At 29.0% G+C, this 23,764-nt stretch overlaps 1 protein-coding gene across 11 annotated transcripts in view; it reads left to right on the forward strand.

The window, feature by feature from the left end:
- LOC142220611 (uncharacterized) overlaps positions 1-23,764 on the forward strand; it is a 798,617-nt gene that overhangs the window by 681,200 nt on the left and 93,653 nt on the right. For 8 of the 11 annotated variants that reach the window (XR_012717895.1, XM_075289824.1, XM_075289826.1 and 5 more), the window contains 3 exons: positions 10,951-11,149; positions 14,363-14,509; positions 19,880-21,877. Coding sequence is in view for 10 of the 11 variants with exons in the window: in XM_075289824.1 (XP_075145939.1) it covers positions 10,951-11,149; positions 14,363-14,509; positions 19,880-21,877 (2,344 nt within the window). In the remaining variant the exon portion in view is untranslated. The remainder of the gene's footprint in view (positions 1-10,950; positions 11,150-14,362; positions 14,510-19,879; positions 21,878-23,764) is intronic. The other 3 variants (XM_075289825.1, XM_075289833.1, XM_075289834.1) reach the window with 3 other exon arrangements.

Genomic DNA, 23,764 nt, shown 5'->3' on the forward strand with positions numbered 1-23,764 from the left:
TAGAAAATGTTGTCAATATATTATTTCTATAGAAAAATTTGTCAAAATTTTTTTTCTATAGAAAATTTTGTCAAAATTTTATTTCTATAGACAATTTTAGCGAAATTTTATTGCTACAGAAAATTTGTGCGAAATTTTATTTCTATAGAAAATTTTTGCAAAATTTTATTTCTATAGAAAATTTTTGCAAAAGTTTATTTCAATAGAAAATTTTTGCAAAATTTTATTGCTTTAGAAGTTTTTTGCAAAATTTTTATTTCTATATAATTTTATTTCTATAGAAAATTTTGTCAAAATTTTATTTCTATAGAAAATTTTGTCAACATTTTGTTTCTATAGAAAATGTTGCCAAAATTTTATTTCTATAGAAAATTTTTTAAAAATTTTATTTCTATAGAAAATTTTGTCAAAATTTTTTTTCTATAGAAAATTTTGTCGAAATTGTCTTTCTATAGAAAATTTTGTCAAAATTTTCTTTCTATAGAAAATTTTACAAAACTTTATTTCTACAGAAAATTTTTGGAAAATTTTATTTTTATAGAAATTTTTTGCAAAACTTTATTTCTATAGAAATTTTTTGCAATATTTTTATTTCTATAAAAAATGTTTCCAAAATTTTATTTCTATAGAAAATGTTGTCAAAATTTTATTTCTATAGAAAATTTTGTCAAATTTTTATTTTTATAGAAAATTTTGTCAAAACTTTATTTCTATAGAAAATTTTGTCGCAATTTTATTTCTGTAGAAACTTTAGTCAACATTTTACTTCTATAGAAAATTTTGTCAAAATTTTGTTTCTATAGTAATTTTGTCAAACTTTTATTTCTATAGAAAATTTTGTCAAAATTTTATTTCTAAAGAAAATTTTGTCAAAATTTTATTTCTATAGAAAATTTTGTCAAAAATTTATTTACTTATGTTTGCAAACTTTTATTTTCTATAAAAAAATTTGTAAAATTTTATTTTCTATAGAAAATTTTTGCAAAATTTTATTTCTATAGAAAAAAAATAAAATTTTGACAAAGTTTTCTATAGAAATAAAAGTTTGACAAAATTCCTATAGAAATAAAATTTTGACAAAGTTTTCGATAAAAATACAATTTTGTCAAAATTTTATTTCTATAGAAAACTTTGTCAAAATTTTTTTTATTTAGAAAATGTCAATATTTTATTTCCATAGAAAATTTTGTCAAAATTTTATTTCTATAGAAAATTTTGTCAAAATTTTATTTCTATAGAAAATTTTGTCAAAATTTTATTTCTATAGAAAATTTTTTCAAAATTTTATTTCTATTGAAATTTTGTCAAAATTTTATTTCTATCGAAAACTTTGTCAAAATTTTATTTCTATAAGAATTTTGTCAAAATTTTATTTCTATAGGAATTTTTTCAAACTTTTATTTCTATAGAAAACTTTGTCAAAATTTTATTTCTATATAAAGTTTTGTCAAACTTTTTTTTATTTGGAAAATATTGTCAATATTTTATTTCTATAGAAAATTTTTCAAAATTTTATTACTATAGAAAATTTTGTCAAAATTTTATTTCTATAGAAAATTTTGCCAAAATTTTATTTCTATAGAAAATTTTGTCAAAATTTTATTTCTATAGAAAATTTTGTCAAAATTTTATTTCTATAGAAAATTTTGTCAAAATTTTATTTCTATAGAAAATGTTGTCAACATTTTATTACTATAGAAAATTTTGTCAAAATTTTATTTCTATAGAAAATTTTGCCAAAATTTTATTTCTATAGAAATCTTTGTCAAAATTTTATTTCTATGGAAAATTTTGTCAAATTTTTATTTCTATAGAAAATACAACATTTTAGTTCTATAGAAAATTTTGTCAAAATTTTATTTCTACAGAAATTTTTGCTAAAATTTTATTTCTATAGCAAATTTTGTCAAAATTTTATTTCTATAGCAAATTTTGTCAAAATTTTATTTCTATAGAAAATGTTGTCAAAATTTTATTTCTATAGAAAATGTTGTCAAAATATTATTTCTAAAGAAAATTTTGTCAAAATTTTATTTCTATAGAAAATTTTGTCAAAATTTTATTTCTATAGAAAATTTGGTCAAAATTTTATTTCTATAGAAAATTTTGTCAAAATTTTATTTCTATAGAAGATTTTGTCAACATTTTGTTTCTATAGAAAATTGTGTCAAAATTTTATTTGTATAGAAAATTTTGTTAAAATTTTATTTCTATAGAAAATTTTGTCAAAATTTTATTTCTATAGAAAATTTTGTCAAAATTTATTTATTTTGGCATAAGCCGGCTATCATGCAAAACCTTTTTTCGGAAGGTTCAAGCGTTGTTCATTGTTGGGTTTAATGAACTACCTGAATTTATTCTGATGATTGCTTGATAGTTTTGCTGCAAGTATATTATGCTGATGAAGAATGTGGTAATTCCGAAACGTGCGTCCATCCAACCATCTTGCAGTCTATAGGGCTTTGCCTAAATAAATTAGACAAACATTCTTTTCCTCTGTTGGTTAAGCTACACTTGTAGTTTAGTGAATGCATGGTTTTAAGCTGAAATCAACAATGCTTAAAGAACAAAACCAACAATAACAAAACAAATATATACGGCCGTAAGTTCGGCCACGCCGAATCTTATGTACCCTCCACCATGGATTGCGTATAAACTTATACGAAAGACTGTCATCCACAAATTTCAACTCACTCGGGTGAAATTTGCTCCTCCAAGAGGCTGCAAAACCAAATCTCTGGATCGGTTTATATGGGGGCTATAAATGATTATGGACTGATATGGACCACATTTGGCATGGTTGTTAAATATCACATACTTTTACCACGTACCAAATTTCAACCAGATCGGATGAATTTTGCTCTTCCAAGAGACTCCGGAGGGCAAATCTGGTGATCGGTTTATATGGGGGCTATATATAATTATGGACCGATATGGACCAATTTTTGCATGCTCATTAGAGACCATATACTAACGTCATGTACCAAATTTCAGCCGGATCGGATGAAACTTGTTTCTCTTAGAGGCTCTGCAAGTCAAATCGGGGGATCGCTTTATAATGGGGGCTATATATAATTATGGACCGATGTGGACCAATATTTGCATAGTTGTTAGAGACCATATACATACACCATGTACCAAATTTCAGCCGGATCGGATGAAATTTTCTTCTCTTAGAGGCTCCGCAAGCCAAATCTAGGGATCGGTTTATATGGGGGCTATATATAATTATTTACCGATGTGAACCAATTTTTGCATGGTTGTTAGAGACCATATACTTACACCATGTACTAAATTTCAGCCGGATCGGATGAAATTTGCTTCTCTTAGAGGCCTCGAAAGCCAAATTTGGGGGTCCGTTTATATGGGGGCTATACGTAAAAGTAGACCGATATGGTCCATTTGCAATACCATCCGACCTGCATCAATAACAACTACTTGTGCCAAGTTTCAAGCAAAGACAATTAAAGAAGAAGACATGAATTGGGCTTTGATAGTGTTAGTGCTAAGAACCAGAGATTAGCCCCATACTTGTAGGAAAAGCGCTTCGAACTTACTGGTTTGATACAGACAATTTTTATTTTGCTATTTTCTCAAAAGTTCCTGCCAATTTCTGTGTCGTTTGCACTAAATTATTAATTAAATGTTTCATGAAGTGTTTTCGTTCTTTTAAAAGTTAAAAAAATTGCTAAAATAAGAGAATTAGGTTTTGTTACGAATGCAAAATGAAAAGAGAAACCGAAAAAAAGTTGCAACTTCTCATCGAACATGTATGGGGCTAATCTCTGGTTCTTGAGAAAAAAGAATAACAACATGCCCAATTCATGTCTTCTTCTTTAATTGTCTTTGGTTTCAAGTCGATAGCTTGTTTCGTTCGGAAGTTAGCGTGATTTCAACAGACGGACGGACGGACGGACGGACGGACATGCTCAGATCGACTCAGAATTTCACCACGACCCAGAATATATATACTTTATGGGGTCTTAGAGCAATATTTCGACGTGTTACAAACGGAATGACAAAGTTAATATACCCCCCATCCTATGGTGGAGGGTATAAAAATTAGTTCTATAGAAAGCTTTGTCAAAATTTTGTTTCTGCAGAAAATTTTGTCAAAATTTTGTTTCTATAAAAAAATTTTTAAAAATTTTATCTCTATATAGACAAATTTAAAAATTTTTAAAAATTTTATTTCTATAGAAAATTTTTGCAAGATTTTATTTCGATTAAAAAGTTTTGCAAAATTTTATTTCTATAGAAAATTTTTGGAAAATTTTATTTTTATAGAAAATTTTTGGAAAATTTTATTTCTAACGAAAATGTTGTCAAAATTTTATTTCTATAGAAAATGTTAATGTTAATACCGATATATACCAAATTTGGTATATATCGGTATTGGTTTCGATATAACCACCGATTTCACAATTTGAGTCCTTGAGGGTATGGACACAATTCTCTTTTAAATTTGAGTTTTGTGTACTTGATACTAGCAAAGAAATTTTAATTTATTAGCTTTTTGAGCTTTTTTCTTCATGTGTTACCAAATTCCTTTAAAACCGTTTTAACAAAAATTTAAATATCCAACTTTCGACTTGACTTCAAATAGAAATTATGCAATGTTTTAAATAAAAATCGTCTTTAAAATAAAGTGTTGCTAGACGTCTCCTATTTTTGAACACATTTTTGATGTGTTGCCAAGATGCAAGAAGACAACAATTCTAATCACAATTTTCCAGAAATTTTCACAATTATTAAAGACAAGTTGACCTTAGTCAAACAACATTTTCTTTCATTTTAAGATACCCATTTTTAAGTCGAATCTCTTAATTATAAGGACAAATGACTTTATTAAAAAATTTATAGACTTCTGGATAAACTTTTATATAAGAGAATTGCGTCTTCTATAATAAGCAAAAAATGCATTTGTTTTTTTAAGAACAAGAAATCGTTGGCTTCACGACAATATTTTTCAGTGGGTATTTTCATTTTTGGGATTTACCACTACCCCATAATTTCTTTTTTACCCAAATCGTTAGTTTAGAAATCAAGAAATCGTTGACCTCACGACAATATTTTTTTCATCGTGCATTTTCATTTTTGGGATCTTTCCTATAATTTTTCCCAAATCTCTACAATTCATTTCTAGTTTATCTCGGAAGACAAAAAAACTACAGACTACCCCATAATTTTTTTGGGAGCCATCGTGGAGCAATGGTTAGCATGCCCGCCTTGCACGCACAAGGTCGTGGGTTCGATTCCTGCTTCCACCGAACACCAAAAAGTTTTTCAGCGGTGAATTATCCCACCTCAGTAATGCTGGTGACATTTCTGAAGGTTTCAAAGTTCTCTAAGTGGTTTCACTGCAATGTGGAACGCCGTTCGGACTCGGCTATAAAAAGAAGGTCCCTTGTCATTGAGCTTAAAATGTTCACCAAGAAGTTCACCAATGTGGTATCATAATGAACGGAATAGTCTAAGTGAGCCTGATACATGATACATCGGGCCGCCACCTAACCTAACCTAACCCCATAATTTCTTTTTTACCAAAATCGTTATTTAAGAAAATAAGAAATCGTTGACATCACTGCAATATTTTTTTCAGTGTGCATTTTCATTTTTGGGGTCTTTCCTTACCCTTTAATTTCTTATTTTCCCAAAATCTCTACAATTCTTTTCTCGTTTATCTCGGAAAACAAAAAAAAAACTACATACGAAGACAAAATAAATCCAACACCATCGAACCCAAATGTATTGTATAAACCAAACAAGAAGAACAAAGGCAACGTCATAGTTTCCCCGAGTTGCATATATAATTCCACTGGCAACGTTTGCTACAATCCTTCCGCCATCATTTGCCAACAGATCCTATCTTGTGGAACTTTAAATCAAATTATAATATTTCTCATGCCCCCAAAACGATGAACACTTCACCGCATTCAGACAAATTTGTTGCATTTCCTTGAAATCTTAATGTACGAATACCCGAATTGAAGATGCTTGAACTATGGTAAAACTTCCTCCATTTACAACAACTGGAGAGTGTAAGTGTAAATGGAGTTGCCATTCGTTTATTGTATAAACATTTCTGTTCAGTCATCTCGTTTTGTTTTTTTTTTTTTTTTTGGGGTTGGCAGCCGCAGTTCCTGACCTCGGTTCCTGCAACCACAATGTGGTATAGTAAGCTGGCATGTTGGCTCTTTGTCACACATTCCTTTTTGGACTATTTATGCATGTCTACCCAAGCCATGCCACACCATTGCAAACAGCATCACCAACGTGCTCTGCTGGCCCATTGTCTGTTGCATAATTTATGTGCGTATATGGAAATCCTTGATGGCCTTCTGTTACACTGCTAAAGCATACGTGACTGTGCATTTTGTGCATCAATGTATGCGCGTGAGTGTGAGTGTGTGTATGGGCAAGAGAGATACATTGCGTGTGACTCAGTTTATATTAATGTGAAGCCACATCCAAGCCATCGCTTGTTTATAATAACGGATTTATGTAAACACATACATGTGCCTCATTGTGCATATGTGTTAGTACTGCTAGTGTCAAAATATCTTTCATAATTTACAAGATTTATACACGCATGTATGAGCATTATGCTATACTACCAACTACCACAGTTAAAACTTATTCAAGAGATTGCAACCGGAAACGAGCAAACACACATACACATCACATAAGAGCAAATACCATACACCGACATTCTGAAATTCACATCCATGTACCTCATCCACATTTTGCAAAGATGTACATGTACACAAGGGAATAAGCCCCAAAGGAAATCATGAAATATTATTGTATAGTGGTGTTTCTGAGGGCACGAAATGTGAATGGCAGGAAATATCATAAATATCCAGAGTAAACAAGAAAATGCTCTACACAATTTTCGCACTTCAAATATACTGGTTTTTAATTGCCACAATTCTTTGCCCGAGAAACAGATAACAAAGGTAATGAAAATGCAAATTTATTAATGCATAAAACTGTTACTTTCTACATCTACGAAATATTGCTTGGCTAGGTTGAGCGTCAGGGATTCATGCAAAATATGAATTTAGGTACAATAAAAACGGCATTGAACACTAATTTTGGTTTCGCGGTATAAATGGACAAAAGAAAAATTAAATGTTGTAAAAAAGAAAGAGTTTTGCCAAGAATTTAACTTTATTTTATTTTATTTTATCATATTTACTTTGTCCAACCGGATATATCACACCAAAATATTGGTCTCATACCCCATAAAGTGTATATATTCAGGGTGATGGTGAACTTACGTAAAGATGTAGCGATGACCGTCCGTCTACTGACGGACACAATCTATCCATTTAAAACTTGGCACAAATAAGTACTATTAATGTAACGGTACGGTCAAACTTCGCAAGAATTTGATACAAATCAAACAAGAATTTCTAGCCACAGCACAAGCAACAAATATTTCTATATCATTTTGAATATATAAGATCATGTTAGATATATTTACCGAAAACAATATAAATTTATTCTGAAAATGCTCCCGAAAGAATGTTTGACATTCTTTTTTGTCAAATATTTGCATAGTGTGACCAAGTCATATGGTACTGCACATGGGCCATATGGGATCTCTTTTAGGTATAGCCCCCGAACGTGAAAGGACGGTTAGAAAATGAAACGGAAACTTTCATGAAAAATCAAAACGGAATGTTCACGGTTTCGCCCACGGGAGTTTACGATTTCATTAAAGGCTTTCATTTTTCTTTGACCACGCAGAAAAAAATTTCACGAAAATTTTTCCAATTAAAGTATTAATTGAGTTTTAAAAAATATTCATTTAAAAATTTAATTGATTAAACAAATTTTTTAATTGAAACAAAAATCAATCACAACAAGTATATACGTAAGTTCGGCAAGGCCGAATCTTATGTACCCTCCACCATGGATTGCGCAGAAACTTCTACTAAAGACTGTCATCCACAATCGAATTACTTGGGTTGCGGCAACACTTGCCGATGGCAAAGTATCTTAAAACTTCTAAACATCGTCTTCTAAATTATAAGTTAGTCCATACGGGCCGATTAAATACGTGTATAATTAAGTTTGACAAAATTTTTAAAGAAATTATATTTTGACAAATTTTCTATAGAAATAAAATCTTGAAAAAATTTTCTATAGAAATAAAATTTTGACAAAATTGTCTATAGAAATAAAATTTTGACAAAATTTTCTATAGATATAAAATTTTGACAAATTTTTCTATAGAAATAAAATTATGACAAAATTTTCTATAGACACAACTTACTACCGTAATAAAATTTGGACAAAATTTTCTATAGAAATTTTGGTAGATTATTTTTGGCGATTTGGACCAATTTTTGTGTGATCGGTCATCGGCTATATATAACTACACACAAAAAAATTTGTTTCTGATTCAATCACGAAATTAATTGATCCAATTAATTTTTTAATTGAACTGTCTTCAATCATGAAAATGATAGTATCAATCACAGTTTTAATTGTGCATAGAAAAAATTCTTGATTAAAAAATTAATTGATTTCAATTCAAAATTCAAAATTTTCAATCATTGACTTATTTAACTTAATGTTTCTATCTTGATTCAAAAGTTAATTGTATTAATTAATTTATTAATTGGAAAAATTTTCAACCTCAATTAACTTTTTAATTGGAAATATTTTGGTGATGTTTTTTTCTGTGTATAGACCGATATGGACCAATTTTTGCATTGCTGTTAACGGCCCTAACTAGCGCACAGTACCAAATTTCAACCGGATCGGATGAATTTTGCTCCTCCAAGAGACTCCGGAGGTCAAATCTGGGGATCGGTTTATATGGGGGCTATATATAATTATGGACCGATATGGACCAATTTTTGTATGGTTATTAGAGACCATATACTAACACCACGTACCAAATTTTAACCGGATCGGATGAATTTTGCTCCTCCAAGAGGCTTCGGAGGTCCAATCTGGGGATCGATTTATATAGGGGCTATATATAATTATAGACCGATATGGACCAATTTTTGCATGGTAGTTAGAGACCATATACTAACACCACGTACAAAATTTCAACCGGATCGGATGAAATGTGTTCCTCCAAGAGGCTCCGGAGGTCATATCTGGGGATCGGTTAATATGGGGGCTATATATAATTATGAACCGATATATAGACCAATTTAACATGGTTGTTAGAGACAATATACTAACACCACGTACCAAATTTCAACCGGATCGGATGAATTTTGCTCCATCAAGAGGCTCCAGAGGTCAAATCTGGGGATCGGTTTATATGGGGGCTATATATAATTATGGACCGATATGGACCAATTTTTGTATGGTTGTTAGAGACCATATACTACCACCACGTACCAAATTTTAACCGGATCGGATGAATTTTGCTCCTCCAAGAGGCTCCGGAGGTCAAATCTGGGAATCGGTTTCTATGGGGGCTATATATAATTATGAACCGATATATAGACCAATTTAACATGGTTTTTAGAGACAATATACTAACACCACGTACCAAATTTCAACCGGATCGGATGAATTTTGCTCCATCAAGAGGCTCCGGAGGTCAAATCTGGGGATCGGTTTATATGGGGGCTATATATAATTATGAACCGATAAATAGACCAATTTTAGCATGGTTGTTAGAGACAATATACTAACACCACGTACCAAATTTCAACCGGATCGGATGAATTTTGCTCCATCAAGAGGCTCCAGAGGTCAAATCTGGGAATCGGTTTCTATGGGAGCTATATATAATTATGGACCGATATGGACCAATTTTTGTATGGTTGTTAGAGACCATATATGTTACTAACGCCACGTACCAAATTTCAACCGGATCGGATGAAATTTGTTCCTCCAAGAGGCCTCGGAGGTCATATCTGTGGATCGGTTTATATGGGGGCTATATGTAACTATGGACCGATGTGGACCAATTTTTACAAGGTTGTTAGAGACCATATACTAACACCATGTACTAAATTTCAGCCGGATCGGATGAAATTTGCTTCACTTAGAGCAATCGCAAGCCAAATTTGGGGGTCCGTTTATATGGGGGCTATACGTAAAAGTGGACCGATATGGCCCATTTGCAATACCATCCGACCTACATCAATAACAACTACTTGTGCCAAGTTTCAAGTCGATAGCTTGTTCGTTCGGAAGTTAGCGTGATTTCAACAGACGAATGGACGGACATGCTCAGATCGACTCAGAATTTCACCACGACCCAGAATATATATACTTTATGGGGTCTTAGAGCAATATTTCGATGTGTTACAAACGGAATGACCCATCCTATTGTGGAGGGTATAAAAAACTTAGACATACTGTCTACACACTCTAGGTGACAATAAATTTTAATTATGTGAGATTATAATGGCTTCACTGCATAACTGATAAGAGTTTATGCTATCAACAAAAACCAAAAACTATTTTTATAATTTCAATCATGGGTAAAAATAAATGATATTCCCATATCACAAAGAAAACAAACAGACGACAGTGAATAGTGTAAAAAAAAAAAACAAACTATTCGGAAATAATGAGATTGTGGCATTGACCTTGATTGGAGAAAACACACGATTATCATGCCCCAAATAGATATCACTGCATTAGTGGCATATGGAATATTTAAGAAGTGTTATAGAAGTCAGACGATTTGAAAATATAAAATTTGTTTTTTGAATACTCCTCTAATTAGAAAACTCTTTAATATAACCCATACTGAAGATTATAGAGGGATTACATCCAATTTTGCTCGAGAATTTCAACCTGATCAGTTTTTCTGAAAGCTACATTGGACAATATTCATACTTAGACTTACTAGCACATATCAAATAAAATCGGACTATATATTCATTGTAATCTATTATGGTATCAATTAACTGATAATTTTAATTGTTTTTTTTTTTAATTTAATTTTTTTTTCTACAGCTTCAACATCCCATGGTCATTCATGTCTATCATCCATATCGCCAGCCCGACGGTGTCAATCATTGTCAGGCTGTTAATGGACACTGTTCACATCTGTGCCTGCCGGCGCCGCGCATTAATGAGCGTAGTCCACGCATCTCATGTGCTTGTCCCACGGGCCTGAAACTCATGGAAGACAAGCTGATGTGTGTTGAAGATCGTAAGTACAATGAAATAAAAATTTTATTAATATCATAAACGAAAATATATCGAAGGGAAATAATAGACCACCAAATGACCAATTAAATTTTTTATTTTATAAAATATATCTACAAAAATTATGATGAATTAAAAAAAATACGCATTTTATTTATTTATTTTTTTTTTCCATTTAAGTATTTTTATTTTTTTAGTTATGATTTTTATTTTATTTGGTATATAAAATCTTATTTGTAATAAAATCAAATTAAAATTACCTTATTATTTTTTTTTTATTTGATAAATTAATATTCTATATAAAAATATAGTAAAGGGAAATTATTATTTTCTACACTATTAATTTATATCTCATATATAATAATACCCCAGCAAAAAAAAAGCGTCGACAGACAAGTAATGAAAATGTTCTTTTTCGATCCGGAAGTGGTGCAAAATTGACGCAGAGGCGATGAATTTAACATGGGCTTATCATAGAACGAAAGTCCTTCATTTCAACAGCCGTTGCACTGAATTTGCATCACTTCTTTAGGTGTGATCCGAATTCAATATTTTGTATGTAAATTAAAAAAATTCTGTGATATTTTGCCAAATAAATAATTTTTATAATTTTTTATAATTTTTAATGGATTCTAACGCTTGTCGGAAACGTTTGACCTCAAAAATTTTCAAAAATTCACAATTTTTTCAGATTGGATTTAGCATTTTTATCAACAAAAGGTGGGTATTAAGTTCGAGTTTAGCCGCTAAAATCGTCATTTTTTCACGATTACTTTTCTTTAATAATCCATTTTAGGGAATACAAACTTTATGAAATTTTGCTTTAGGATATTCAAGTTATAATGAAATCTGCAACAAATATGTATAATTTTACGGCTTTTTTACCGATTTAGTTTTCACTTTAGTAAAAAAATGACGATTTTAGCGGCTAAACACGAACTTAATACGCACCTAAAATTTAAATGATTTGTACCATTGTATGAATTCTTACTCTGGTTTTAACCTATTTGAAACAAAAAAATTAAAATTGCCCATGAAAAGTATAAAAAAAAACCAATTTATAAAAAATTGAATTAAAAGAACTTCCTGAGTAGTTAAAATAAAGAACATCATGGGGAGTGAATCTTCTGGAAGTGCTTTTAAAGTTATGCCTTTGGAAGAACTTCCAATTTTTTTTTTGCTGGGATAGTAAAGAGAAATTCTAGGCCACCAGTTTACAATTTAGTTTTTGTTTATATTAGAAATTATATTTAATAAATTATGTTATTTAAAAAAATCACCTATTTATTTTTAATTGAGATTTTTATTTGATTTAATCTATAAAATCTTATTTTCTATTCTATTTGATATTAATTTTATTCATATTCTATATACAAATATGTTAAAGGAAAATTCTAGGCCACCATTTTATAATTTTATTTTGTTTTTATATTAGAAACTAGAAAAATAAAAATGTTCTCGTATTTATTATTTTTATTTTTTATAAATATTTTTTTGATGTTATTATTATTTTTCTAATTATAATTTTTATTTTATTTGACACATAAAATCTTATTTATTGTATACATTTTCAACTCATTATTTTCTATTGTCTTTAATGCAAGTTTTGCTATTATTCTATATAAAAATATATTAAAGAGAAATCCTAGACAATCAGTTTATAATATAATTTTTTAATGGTAAACTTTTTCAAGTATTAAATATTTGTTTTTATTTAATTATTTATTTTATTAATATTTTTAATTATGATTATTATGTTATTATTAATACAAATTTTATTACTATCCTATACAAAAAAAACTGATTCAATCACGAAATTAATTGTTCCAATTATTTTTTTAATTGAAATGTCTTCAATCACAGAAATGATAGTATCAACTAAAAAATTTAATGAAAATCAATTAAAAATTAATTGATCTAATTAAAAACTTAATTTATGCTTTTAATGTTTGTGAGTGATTTTTGTTTCAATTGAAAAATTTGTTGAATCAATTAAATTTTTAATTGAATATTTTTTAAAAATCAATTAAAACTTTAATTGGAAACATCTTCGTGAAAATGTTTTCTGTGGATATAAAAAAATTAAAGGGAAATTCTATATCAACAATTTTATTTTTTTTTTAATTTTTTTATATCAGAAATTACTTATATCTAAAAAATTGGATAACATTAAAAAATACAGTTTTCACATATTTCTTATTTTTATTTAAATTAATTTTTTTATTATTACTTGTTTTATTATTTTAAATTTTTATATATAATGTAATTTTGTTTACTTTTTATTTTCTATCGTATCATAAATTTTGTTAATATCATATATCAAATATATTAAAGGAAAATTCTAGGCCACCTTTTATAGTTTTATATATTTGTTTTTAATTCCAAAAAATTGTTGTAAATTTAAAAATTAATTTTTCTACATATTTTTTTTACTTATTATTACTCGTAATTATTAGTATTATTTTATTTGGCACATATAAACTTATTTATAGTATAGTTTTTACCTTATTATTTTCTATCCAATTTTATGGAAATTTTATTAATATCGCATTTAAAATATATTAAAGGAAATTTTAAGCTACCAATTTATTTTTATTTTCAATTTTTTTATATTAGAAATTATATTTAAAAATTTTATATAAAAACTGTCTTACTTATATAAGTTCGTAATCTACCACAAATTTTAAAATTTTTTCAACTAATGGTATACTGACTAGTCAAGGTCTAAACTTTTACAAATTTTGTATTTTTTATTTGTTTCTTTTTTATTTCCTCCATATTGTAATATTTATTATTTTCTTTAATTTTACATTTATACATACACGCAGAGAAGGAATATGATTACCTCAAACATGTTTCAAGAGCAAAATGTTATTTTTGTATGGTGACCATGTAACATTTTTGTCACTAAAATGTTATTTTCTCGTCAAACATAACCTGCTTGCCGAAATCAGATCAGAGAAAATACCATGGTAGCGAAAACCATCTTACATGGTCACCACCCAAAAATAACATTTTGCTCTTAAAACATGTTTGAGGTGATCATATTCCTTCTCTGGGTGTATATTTTCTTAAATTTTCTTTGTTATATTTTAATGTTTTATCATTTTTTTTTTCTTTCTCTTGTTTTCATTCATAATTTTTGAATTTTTATATTCATATCGTTGTTGTTATTATTGTGGTCACATTATTATTATATTGATGCGATTAACAACAGCATTGTATAAAAACCCAAAATCCACCACAATCAAACCAAAGATGAACGTTAACTTTACTACATCCTCGCCATTGTCATCGGCATCATCTGATCTCAAACTACCTCAGCAAAAGGTCCCAGCTGATATTATAGGCAGTGAGGAGGAGGGTATGATTTCTCAATTTTTGTTTTTCTTTCTTTTTATGGTTTTTGTTTGGTGGAGGGATTATTATTATTATTTTGAAATTATTAAAAGAAAAAGTTTTTTTCTCACGTATTTGGCAGACTTTGCAGCTGCTGAAAGACGAGGATTTTATTTTATAGCATATTTAGATTTAATTTTTATGTGTTTAGTTTTTTTCTTTTTATTTTTTTATTTTTATGTTATTACTTTGTCTCGTGTTTATGATTTTTTGTTTAGTTTAGTTTTTTACTATGTGCTGTTAAATGTATTTTTTTTTTTGTATGTGTTTTTTTATATTCCCTAGTCCCCTTCATATTAATTCCTTAATACTTGATGCCATATGACCTTCAACTTTCAGTTTAAAAGCTTTGTTGTGTTTTACTGATAGTTTGTTCAATTCTTGTTCAATTGTTTTTCTGTCTGTCTAAAGTTTTTGTTATTTTTGAGAAAAATAGCATTTATTGATTGATGGCAATTTAATGATATATCCATGGATAAATAAGGTTTTTCTTTGGTCAAACTATTCAATTTTCTAACAAGACAAACATGCAACCAGATTCGATGATAAATAGGCATTAGGTCATCGTCTCCTAGATATAATGAATTTTCGAACAAGGTAGCCTTAAGAGGTAAACAGAATTTGGGAGGATAAGATAATCCCAAATCGTTAAATGTTCTGAATACTTTGGACAATAGCTTTAATTTTTCATTAAATAAATTAAATTACAAAAAGTTCGGTCAGGCCGAACTTCACATTTTAAAAAATTTGAACCCATATGAACCAATTTTCGCATGGTAATTAGATGAACAATCAAACCGGATGATTTTATAGAAAAATTTGTCAAAATGCTATTTCTATAGAAAAACTTGTCAAATTTTTTTTCCATAGAATATTTTGCCAAAATTTTATTTCTATAGAAAATTTTGACAAAATTTTATTTCTATAGGAAATTTTATTTCTTTAGAAAATTTTGTCACAATTTTACTTCTATAGAAAATTTTATTCCTATAGAAAATTTTGTCAAAATCTTATTTTTATAGAAGATTTTGTCAAAATTTTATGTCTATGGAAAATTTTGCCAAGATTTTATTTCTATAGAAAATTTTGTCAAAATTTTATTATTATAGGAAGATTTGTCAAAATTTTGTTTCTATAGAAAATTGTGTCAAAATTTTATTTCTATAGAAATTTTTGTCAAAATATTATTTCTACAGAAAATTTTGTTGTCAAAATGTTATTCCTATAAAAAATTTTGTCAAAATTTTATTTCTATAGAAAATTTTGTCAACATTTTATTTCTATAGAAAATTGTGTCAAAATTTTAATTCTATAGAAAATTTTATTTCAAAAGATAATTTTGTCAAAATTTTATTTCTATAAATAATTTTGTCAAAATTTTATTTCTATAAAAAATTTTGTCAAAATTTTATTTCTATACGAAACTTTGACCACATTGTATTACTTATAGAGACTTTTGTCAAATTTTGATTTCTATAGAAAATTTTCTCAAAATTTTACTTCTACAGAAACTTTTGTAACAATTCTATTTCTATAGAAAATTTAGTCAACATTTTATTTCTGTAGAGAATTTTGCCAATTTTCTTTTCTATAGAAAATTTTTAATTTATTATTTCTGTTGAAAATCTTGTCCAATATTTTTTAGGTAGGAACTTTTGTCAAAATTTTATTTCTATAGAAAATTTTGTCAAACTTTTATTTCTATAGAAAATTGTTTCAAAATTTTATTTCTGTAGAAAATTGTTTCAAAACTTTATTTCTATAAAAAAATTTGCCAAAATTTTATTTCTGTAGAAAATGTTGTCAAAATTTTATTTCTATCTTGTCAAAATTGTACTTCTATAAAAAATTTTGTCAAAATTTTATTTCTATAAAAAATTTTGTCGAGATTTTATTTCTATAGAAAACTTTGTCAAAATTTTATTTCTATAGAAAATTTTGTAAAAATTTTATTTCTATAGTAAATTTTATCAAAATTTTATTTCTGTGGAAAATTTCGTCACGATTTTATTTCTATAGAAAATTTTGTAAAGATTTTGTTTCTATAAAAAATTTTGTCAAAATTGTGTATTGGTAGGAACTTTTGTCAAAATTTTATTTCTATAGAAATTTTTGTCATAATTTTATTTCTACTAAAAATTTTATCAAAATTTTATTTCTGTAGAAAATTTTGTCAAAATTTTATTTCTATGTTGTCAAAATTTTATTTCTATAGAAAATTTTGTAAAGATTTTATTTCTATAGAAAATTTTGTCAAAATTCTATTTCTATAGAAAATTTTATCAAAATTTTATTGCTTTAGAAAATTTTGTCAAAATTTTATTTCTACAGATAATTTTGTCAAAAAATTTATTTCTATAGAAAATTTTGTCCAAATTTTATTTCTATAGACAATTTTTAAAATTTTTCATTTTCGTAGAAAATTTTGTCATATTCCACTTCTATAGAATATTTTGTCAAGATTCGACTTCGATAGAAATTTTGTCACGATTTGATTTCTATGGAAAATTTTGTCAAAATTTTATTTCTATAGAAAGCTTTGTCAAAACGTTATTTTTATAAAATTTTTTTTCAAATTTTTATTTCTATAGATACTTTTGTAAAAATTTTATTTCTATAGAAAAATTTGTCAAAATATTATTTCTATAGATTATATATTATTTCTGTAAGAAAAATTTGAGGAAATTTTGTTTCTATAGATAATTTTGAAAAAAATTTATTTCTATAGAAAATTGTGTCAAAATTTTAATTCTATAGAAAATTTTATTTCAACAGATAATTTTGTCAAAATTTTATTTCTGTAAAAAAATTTGTGAAAACTTTATTTCTATAGAAAATTTTCTCAAAATTTTATTTCTACAGATAATTTTGTAAACATTTTATTTCTATAGAAAATGTTGTCAAAATTTTATTTCTATAGAGAATTTTGTCAAAATGTTATTGCTATAAAAATTTTGTCAAATGTTATACCTAAAAATTTGTCCGATATGACCCATGTGCAATACCATCCGACCCATGCCAATGTATTAAGATTCAAGTCAATAGCTTGAGTTTTTCGTAAGTAATCGAGACAGACATTGCTAGATCGCCTCAGAGTTTCAACACAACCCAAAATTTATATAATTTATGGGGTCTGAGAGTTATATTTCGGTATATTACAAACGTACTGACAAAGTTAGTATATCCAATTGTGGAAGGTATAAAAATAGGAAAAAACTAAAACATTTTCTTTACATATTAAATTTTTGTAGCTACAAAATTCATAGTCTTCAAAAAAATTTAGCACCACACTTTTCTAATACTTTTTTTTCTTTTTGAAAATCACAGGTGTTTAGTTCTCCCTTGCATTTTATAGAACCCAGTAAATAAATAAATGTGTTACTTAAATTGTTTAAAACAAATGTTGTTTTTTGTATATATCACATAAAAAATCTTCTTGTGAAATAAAAAAAAAATAAAATAAGAACATCTCTCGAATTACATTCTTGGATATACATTAAAAGTAATGACTTGGGAATAATTCCTAATTTGTTGTTTTTTTGTTTTTTTTTTTTTTTTTGCTGGGCAAAACTCATATTTTGGTTAACCTGTGGTGATAAACCCATTCATCGGAAATGTTCTTGAAATTTCCCGTGGCATTTTCTAAAAATGCGTATTACCACCTGCCGCTGCTCCTTTCGCTCAGTTATTCAAATGCCCACAGTTACATTTTAATTTTTGAAAATTTAACATTTCCGTTTCCGCTCACAAGTAATACGCTTTGTTGCTGTGGGTATATATGGGCAATACCTCGAAGAATAAGGCTATAGAATAATCAGTTTACGAACGTTTTAAGGTTTTTTCTTTGTACTACGAAGTTCACCACTGTAGTACACACAAAAAAAAATTCTGATTCAATCACGAAATTAATTGATCCAATTAATTTTTTAATTGAAATATCTTCAATCACGAAAATGATAGTATCAATCACAGTTTTAATTGGGTATAAAAACTACTTGATTAAAAAATTAATTGATTTCATTAGCAAATTTCGATTAATTTTTTAATTGATACAATTAAAATTTTAATTGATATGGATTGCAAAACTCAATTATTTTTTTATTAAAAAACTTAACTATTTTCAATTACTTTCTGCATTGGCTTATTGTTTTTAGTTTGTTTAACAATTGATTGTGTGAAATGAATTTTAACAAAAAATTTTATAAATGTCCATCACTTTTTTAACTGACTCAGTTAATTGTATCAATTAATGTATTAATTGAAAAAATTTTCAACTTCAATCAACTTTTTAATTGGAAATAGTTTGGTTTTTTCTGTGTATCACAATGGACTGAATAGTCTAAGTGAGCCTGATACATCGGGATGCCACCTAACCTAACCTAGATATGGAGACCTTTCCATTCAGTTTTTGTTACATATAGCATCCACATAAAGTCTTACCCAAATTTCATATTGTGGGCATTTAATATCGTTTAAAAACAAATAAAGGTAAATTGAGTGATACTCACAGAATTTTTTAAGCACAGAAATGTGAATTCGGGCAGTTTTTTTATATTAAATTGGGGATTTCTGGGGATGAGCCCGAAAAATACCGGCAACACTGGTAGCAACCAAGGCATGAGGAGGCTTCTGTGAATACGAATCTTAACGATTGAGGTATTAATTCTAATATTTTCTTTTAGAAGATAATCACTATTCTCAATAGTAACTTCCTATTCAAAGGGAAATTTTAAGGAATTTTATATTTCCTTATAATTTCCCTGTGGAATATCTCATATATATGCATAAACTCTTAAGTTTTTTTTTCTGTTTTTTGTAACATAATGTTGATGTATTTTCTTCTCCATCATTTAAATAAATCTCCAACTGTTGGAGGATAAAAATTTACAAGTCTTTAGTAAAGGTAGCTCTCTCTCTATCTGCACCATATATGTGTCTTCATGTCGCTTTGTCGTTCATATGTATGTATATGTATACATCTTTACAGTTAGTGTCTGTGTGTAAATGGTGGAAGGTCGTCCTGTAATGTTATCACCACCTGTGCTGACATCATTAATTCATTATACCACTACAACGACATATATGTGTTTTTTCTTCTTCTTTTTTCATATTTCATTTCACTTCACCACATTCATAATGAAATGCTGCTTGTGTTACACACTCACATATACACACAAAAAACACATACATCATACTCCTTGCCATTTTTCATATGCATGCACACTACACATTTTTACACCTTCTTCATATAAAAAAAAATACAAAAATTCCCATGATTTAAAAAAAACGCTATCTGTCATGGAATTTTTCCTACGCGTCCTACAAAAAATAAAAGTAGAAGGAAAAGGATTTCAAGGATATGATGAAGACAGGTATCAAAATGAAGTGCATCCAGATGATGATGTTGAAGATTACGAAGATGTCATTGATTTACCCACGATTCATATACATCAGCAAAATGCAGTAAATTTTACAGAAATCCAACCAAAATTAATCAACCAAGCGAAGAAGGATAATGACAGAGTACCAACTTTTGACAAAGCCCTGAGTTCTGATGCTTCTATTATTCATGCATCAGATGACAGTGAAACGTTTGATAACCAGGATATTAAAAATGCTGAACAAGAGTATTTAGCGGCTACATATGATGATTATCCTTTACTCTATCTCCATACCATGTGTATGATGTTGGATGGATTTGATATAATGCAACAGGAAGGCAGCAGGATGCAACAACACCATCACGATCATCACTCTCAACACAATCAACAAACCAATCATCATTTGCATTCGCTTCATCCGCAAGGACAATTGGATGATGATGATGATGATGGCGGTGACGGTGGCGGTGGCGAAGGCATAACCACAGTTACTGCTGTCTCTGTCACTAGTGATGTTAATTCTGGTAATAGTGTTGGTGGTGGTGGTGGTGGTGGTGGCGATGATAATCTTCAAATGACTACTACCAATAGTCCAAATGTAATGAATGGAAATGAGTTAGGTCCGGATGAAAATGTTATGAATGCAAATGACAAACGTGGAATGATGATGAATGACAATTTGAATGAAGAGCAGGACAAAAATCTCTATAACGAAGGCCATCAAACTAAAGATGATGACCATAATGGAAGCAATAGCAATGCTGATAATGATGTTGCCGTGAACATTTCAAAAACTGACTTTTTCGTTAATACCACCCGGAGTCCTTTAAATGTCAAGCCAACTACTGAAGGCCCGGATTCTTCTCTTCACTATAACGAAACGAAAGGCAAGCAGCTTTATAACGAAACGTTGGCAATTAAAGCTAACACCAGCAAGGCTTTCTCCGAAGTCTCTGGTCACAATAATGTTTCTGACATCATTGACCACATGCCACAAATGACCCTGGCCAGAGATGAGAAGAATAACACAACAGTGAGTGTTATAATGAGAAATAATGATGGCCAACCAAACAAAACTCTGCAAAACGAATCTTGGAAATCATCCACTGCAGGTGATGAAAAATTACCACATTTGCCCAAAGCCATAAATTATAGCCACCATCATGATGGTGATGGCGAAATCATCAGCTATCCCAGAAAATCCAGAAGCATAAGCGAAACAATTGAGCATAATGATCAAGTGGAAATAATTGATTTGCAGGGATTTAAAATGGATGATACAGAACTAAAATGGCAAACCTATGATCAAGAGGAAAGGAAAAATGAATTAAATCTTACAATGGAAATTAAAGTGTTGGATAAAGCAAATCAAACATTAGCCCCTGTGGATATTACTACACCCATCTATAATGATGAAACCACTGAAGTAATTACAGAACCGGAAAAAGGATTAAATCTTACCAATGAGAAATATTCACAATATCTAGAAGCAAACAGTGATACAATAATAGAAGAAGCTGATGTTGATGATGATATTGATGCGGATTCTTTAGATGATGTATATCAATCATATCCCGAATATACCTATGAGGATATTGATGTTATACCAGATTCCTATGATGATATAGAAGACATCGATAGCCCTTATGATTCATCGCAACAACCTTCCTCACATTATCAACCTGAATTTCCTCCTTTAACCCTTGGCAAAGACAATGGCTTTACTATGAAACCTACTGTCTATGCTGCTATATCTCAATTATCACAGCTTTATCACAGCAATACAACAGAAACCAATAGATTTTCATCTGCTCTAATAAATCTCACATCGATATCATCACAAAAGGATTTCTATCGTCACTTTGATATACCTGCTGGATATTTGCGTTGGTTGTGTAAACGTCTACCAAATTATATACCACAGGATACAAATGCGAATGACAGTATCACAGGTATTTGTATTACACATTAACATCACATCAAATCATTTATTCATGTACTCGTATGTTTGTTGGTAATGAGAAATTTTGTTTTTTGAAAGGAAACAAAAAAAATTCTGTAGGTGTATTGTTTAGCAATGTTGTTGTGATTGTCCTAAATATTTGATAATTTTCTTCTTTTTTAATAATACAAACATTTATTACTTAAAAGATTTTATTAACATAGCGATAAAAAAAAAAACGTTGCATAAGTGCAAACGACCTAAGTATATCTTGGATTTATATGGATGTATTGAATCGATAGTGATTTTTTTGCTAATACACAGAAAAAAAACAAGTAAACTACATTATGGGCAAAATGAACTATCTCGTGCGAAAATTTAACTAAATTGTATTCCAAATTTTGAAATTCATTAAATTAATGAACATTTTCCGACATATTTGGATTTATATTTAACATTTACGAAATGCATCTTTCTCCAAAAGAAAAATAAAAATAAACAAGTATATACAGCACTAAGTTCGGCCGAGCCGAATCTTAAATACCCACCACTATGAACCAAATATTAGGGTTTCCTTTGAAATTTCAGGAGGACTTGAGGACACTTCCCGAAGATAAATTTAAAGATTTCACCTATGAGCACTATATCAGATTCTGGATTTATAAGAACCATTTTTGTTTGAGTTTTAGAGGAATCATTAACATCTCTTGTAAGTGTACAAGAAAATTATAAAATAACGTCTTGATTTGAAATCTTAAATCTGTAGATTTTCACCCGAGAAGTAAAATCTGGAAATTTTACATTGAGTTTCAAGCAATTTTCATGGTCAGTGCGCGTTCTATACCCTCAATAAGTGAAGTCGGTCTATATGGAGGCATTACAAAATGGACCGATAAAAACTTAATCCGATACACGTTTTTGTGAGCCTAAAATAGAAGAATATTTTAAATTTCAGGCAAATCAGATAAAAACTACGGTTTCTAGAAACCCAAGGAGTTAAATCGGGAGATCGTTCTTATGGGGGCTATACTAAAATATGGACCGATACTCACCGTTTTCGGCACACCTCTTTATGACCCGAAAATACCTCTAGATTTCCAATTTCAGGCAAATAGGATAAAAACGTTGGGTTCTAGAAGCCCAAGAAGTAAAATCGGGAAATCGGTCTATATGGGGGGCTATACCAAAATATGGAACGATACTCACCATTTTCGGCACATCTCTTTATGGTCCTAAAATACCTCTAGATTTCCAATTTCAGACAAATTGGATAAAAACTACGGTTTCTATAAGCCCAAGACCCCAAATCGGGAGGTCGTTTTATATTGGGACCATACCAAAACATGGACCGATACTCACAATTTTTGGCACACGTATTTGTGGTCCTACAATACCTCTAGATTTCCAATTTCAGGTAAATTGAATAAAAACTGCGGTTTCTATAAGCCCAAGAAGTAAAATCGGGAGATCGGTCTATATGGGGGCTATACCAAAATATGGACCAATACTCACCATTGTTGGCACACCTCTTTATGGTCATAAAATACATCTAGATTTCAAATTTCAGGCAAATTGCATAAAAACTACGATTTCTATAAGCCCAAAACCCCAAATCGGGAGGTCGGTTTATATGGGGACTATATCAAAACCTGGACCGTTATAGCCCATCTTCGAACTTGATCTGCCTGCAGACAAAAGACGAGTTTGTGCAAAATTTCAGCACGATTGCTTCAGTATTGAAGACTGTAGCGTGATTACAACAGACAGACAGACAGACAGACGGACAGACGGACATCGTTATATCGTCTTAGAATTTCTCCCTGATCAAGAATATATATACTTTATATAGTCGGAAATCGATATTTCGATGTGTTACAAACGGAATGACAAACTTATT

Source organism: Haematobia irritans, chromosome 1, assembly GCF_050003625.1.
Source record: "Haematobia irritans isolate KBUSLIRL chromosome 1, ASM5000362v1, whole genome shotgun sequence".
NCBI lineage: Eukaryota > Metazoa > Arthropoda > Insecta > Diptera > Muscidae > Haematobia > Haematobia irritans.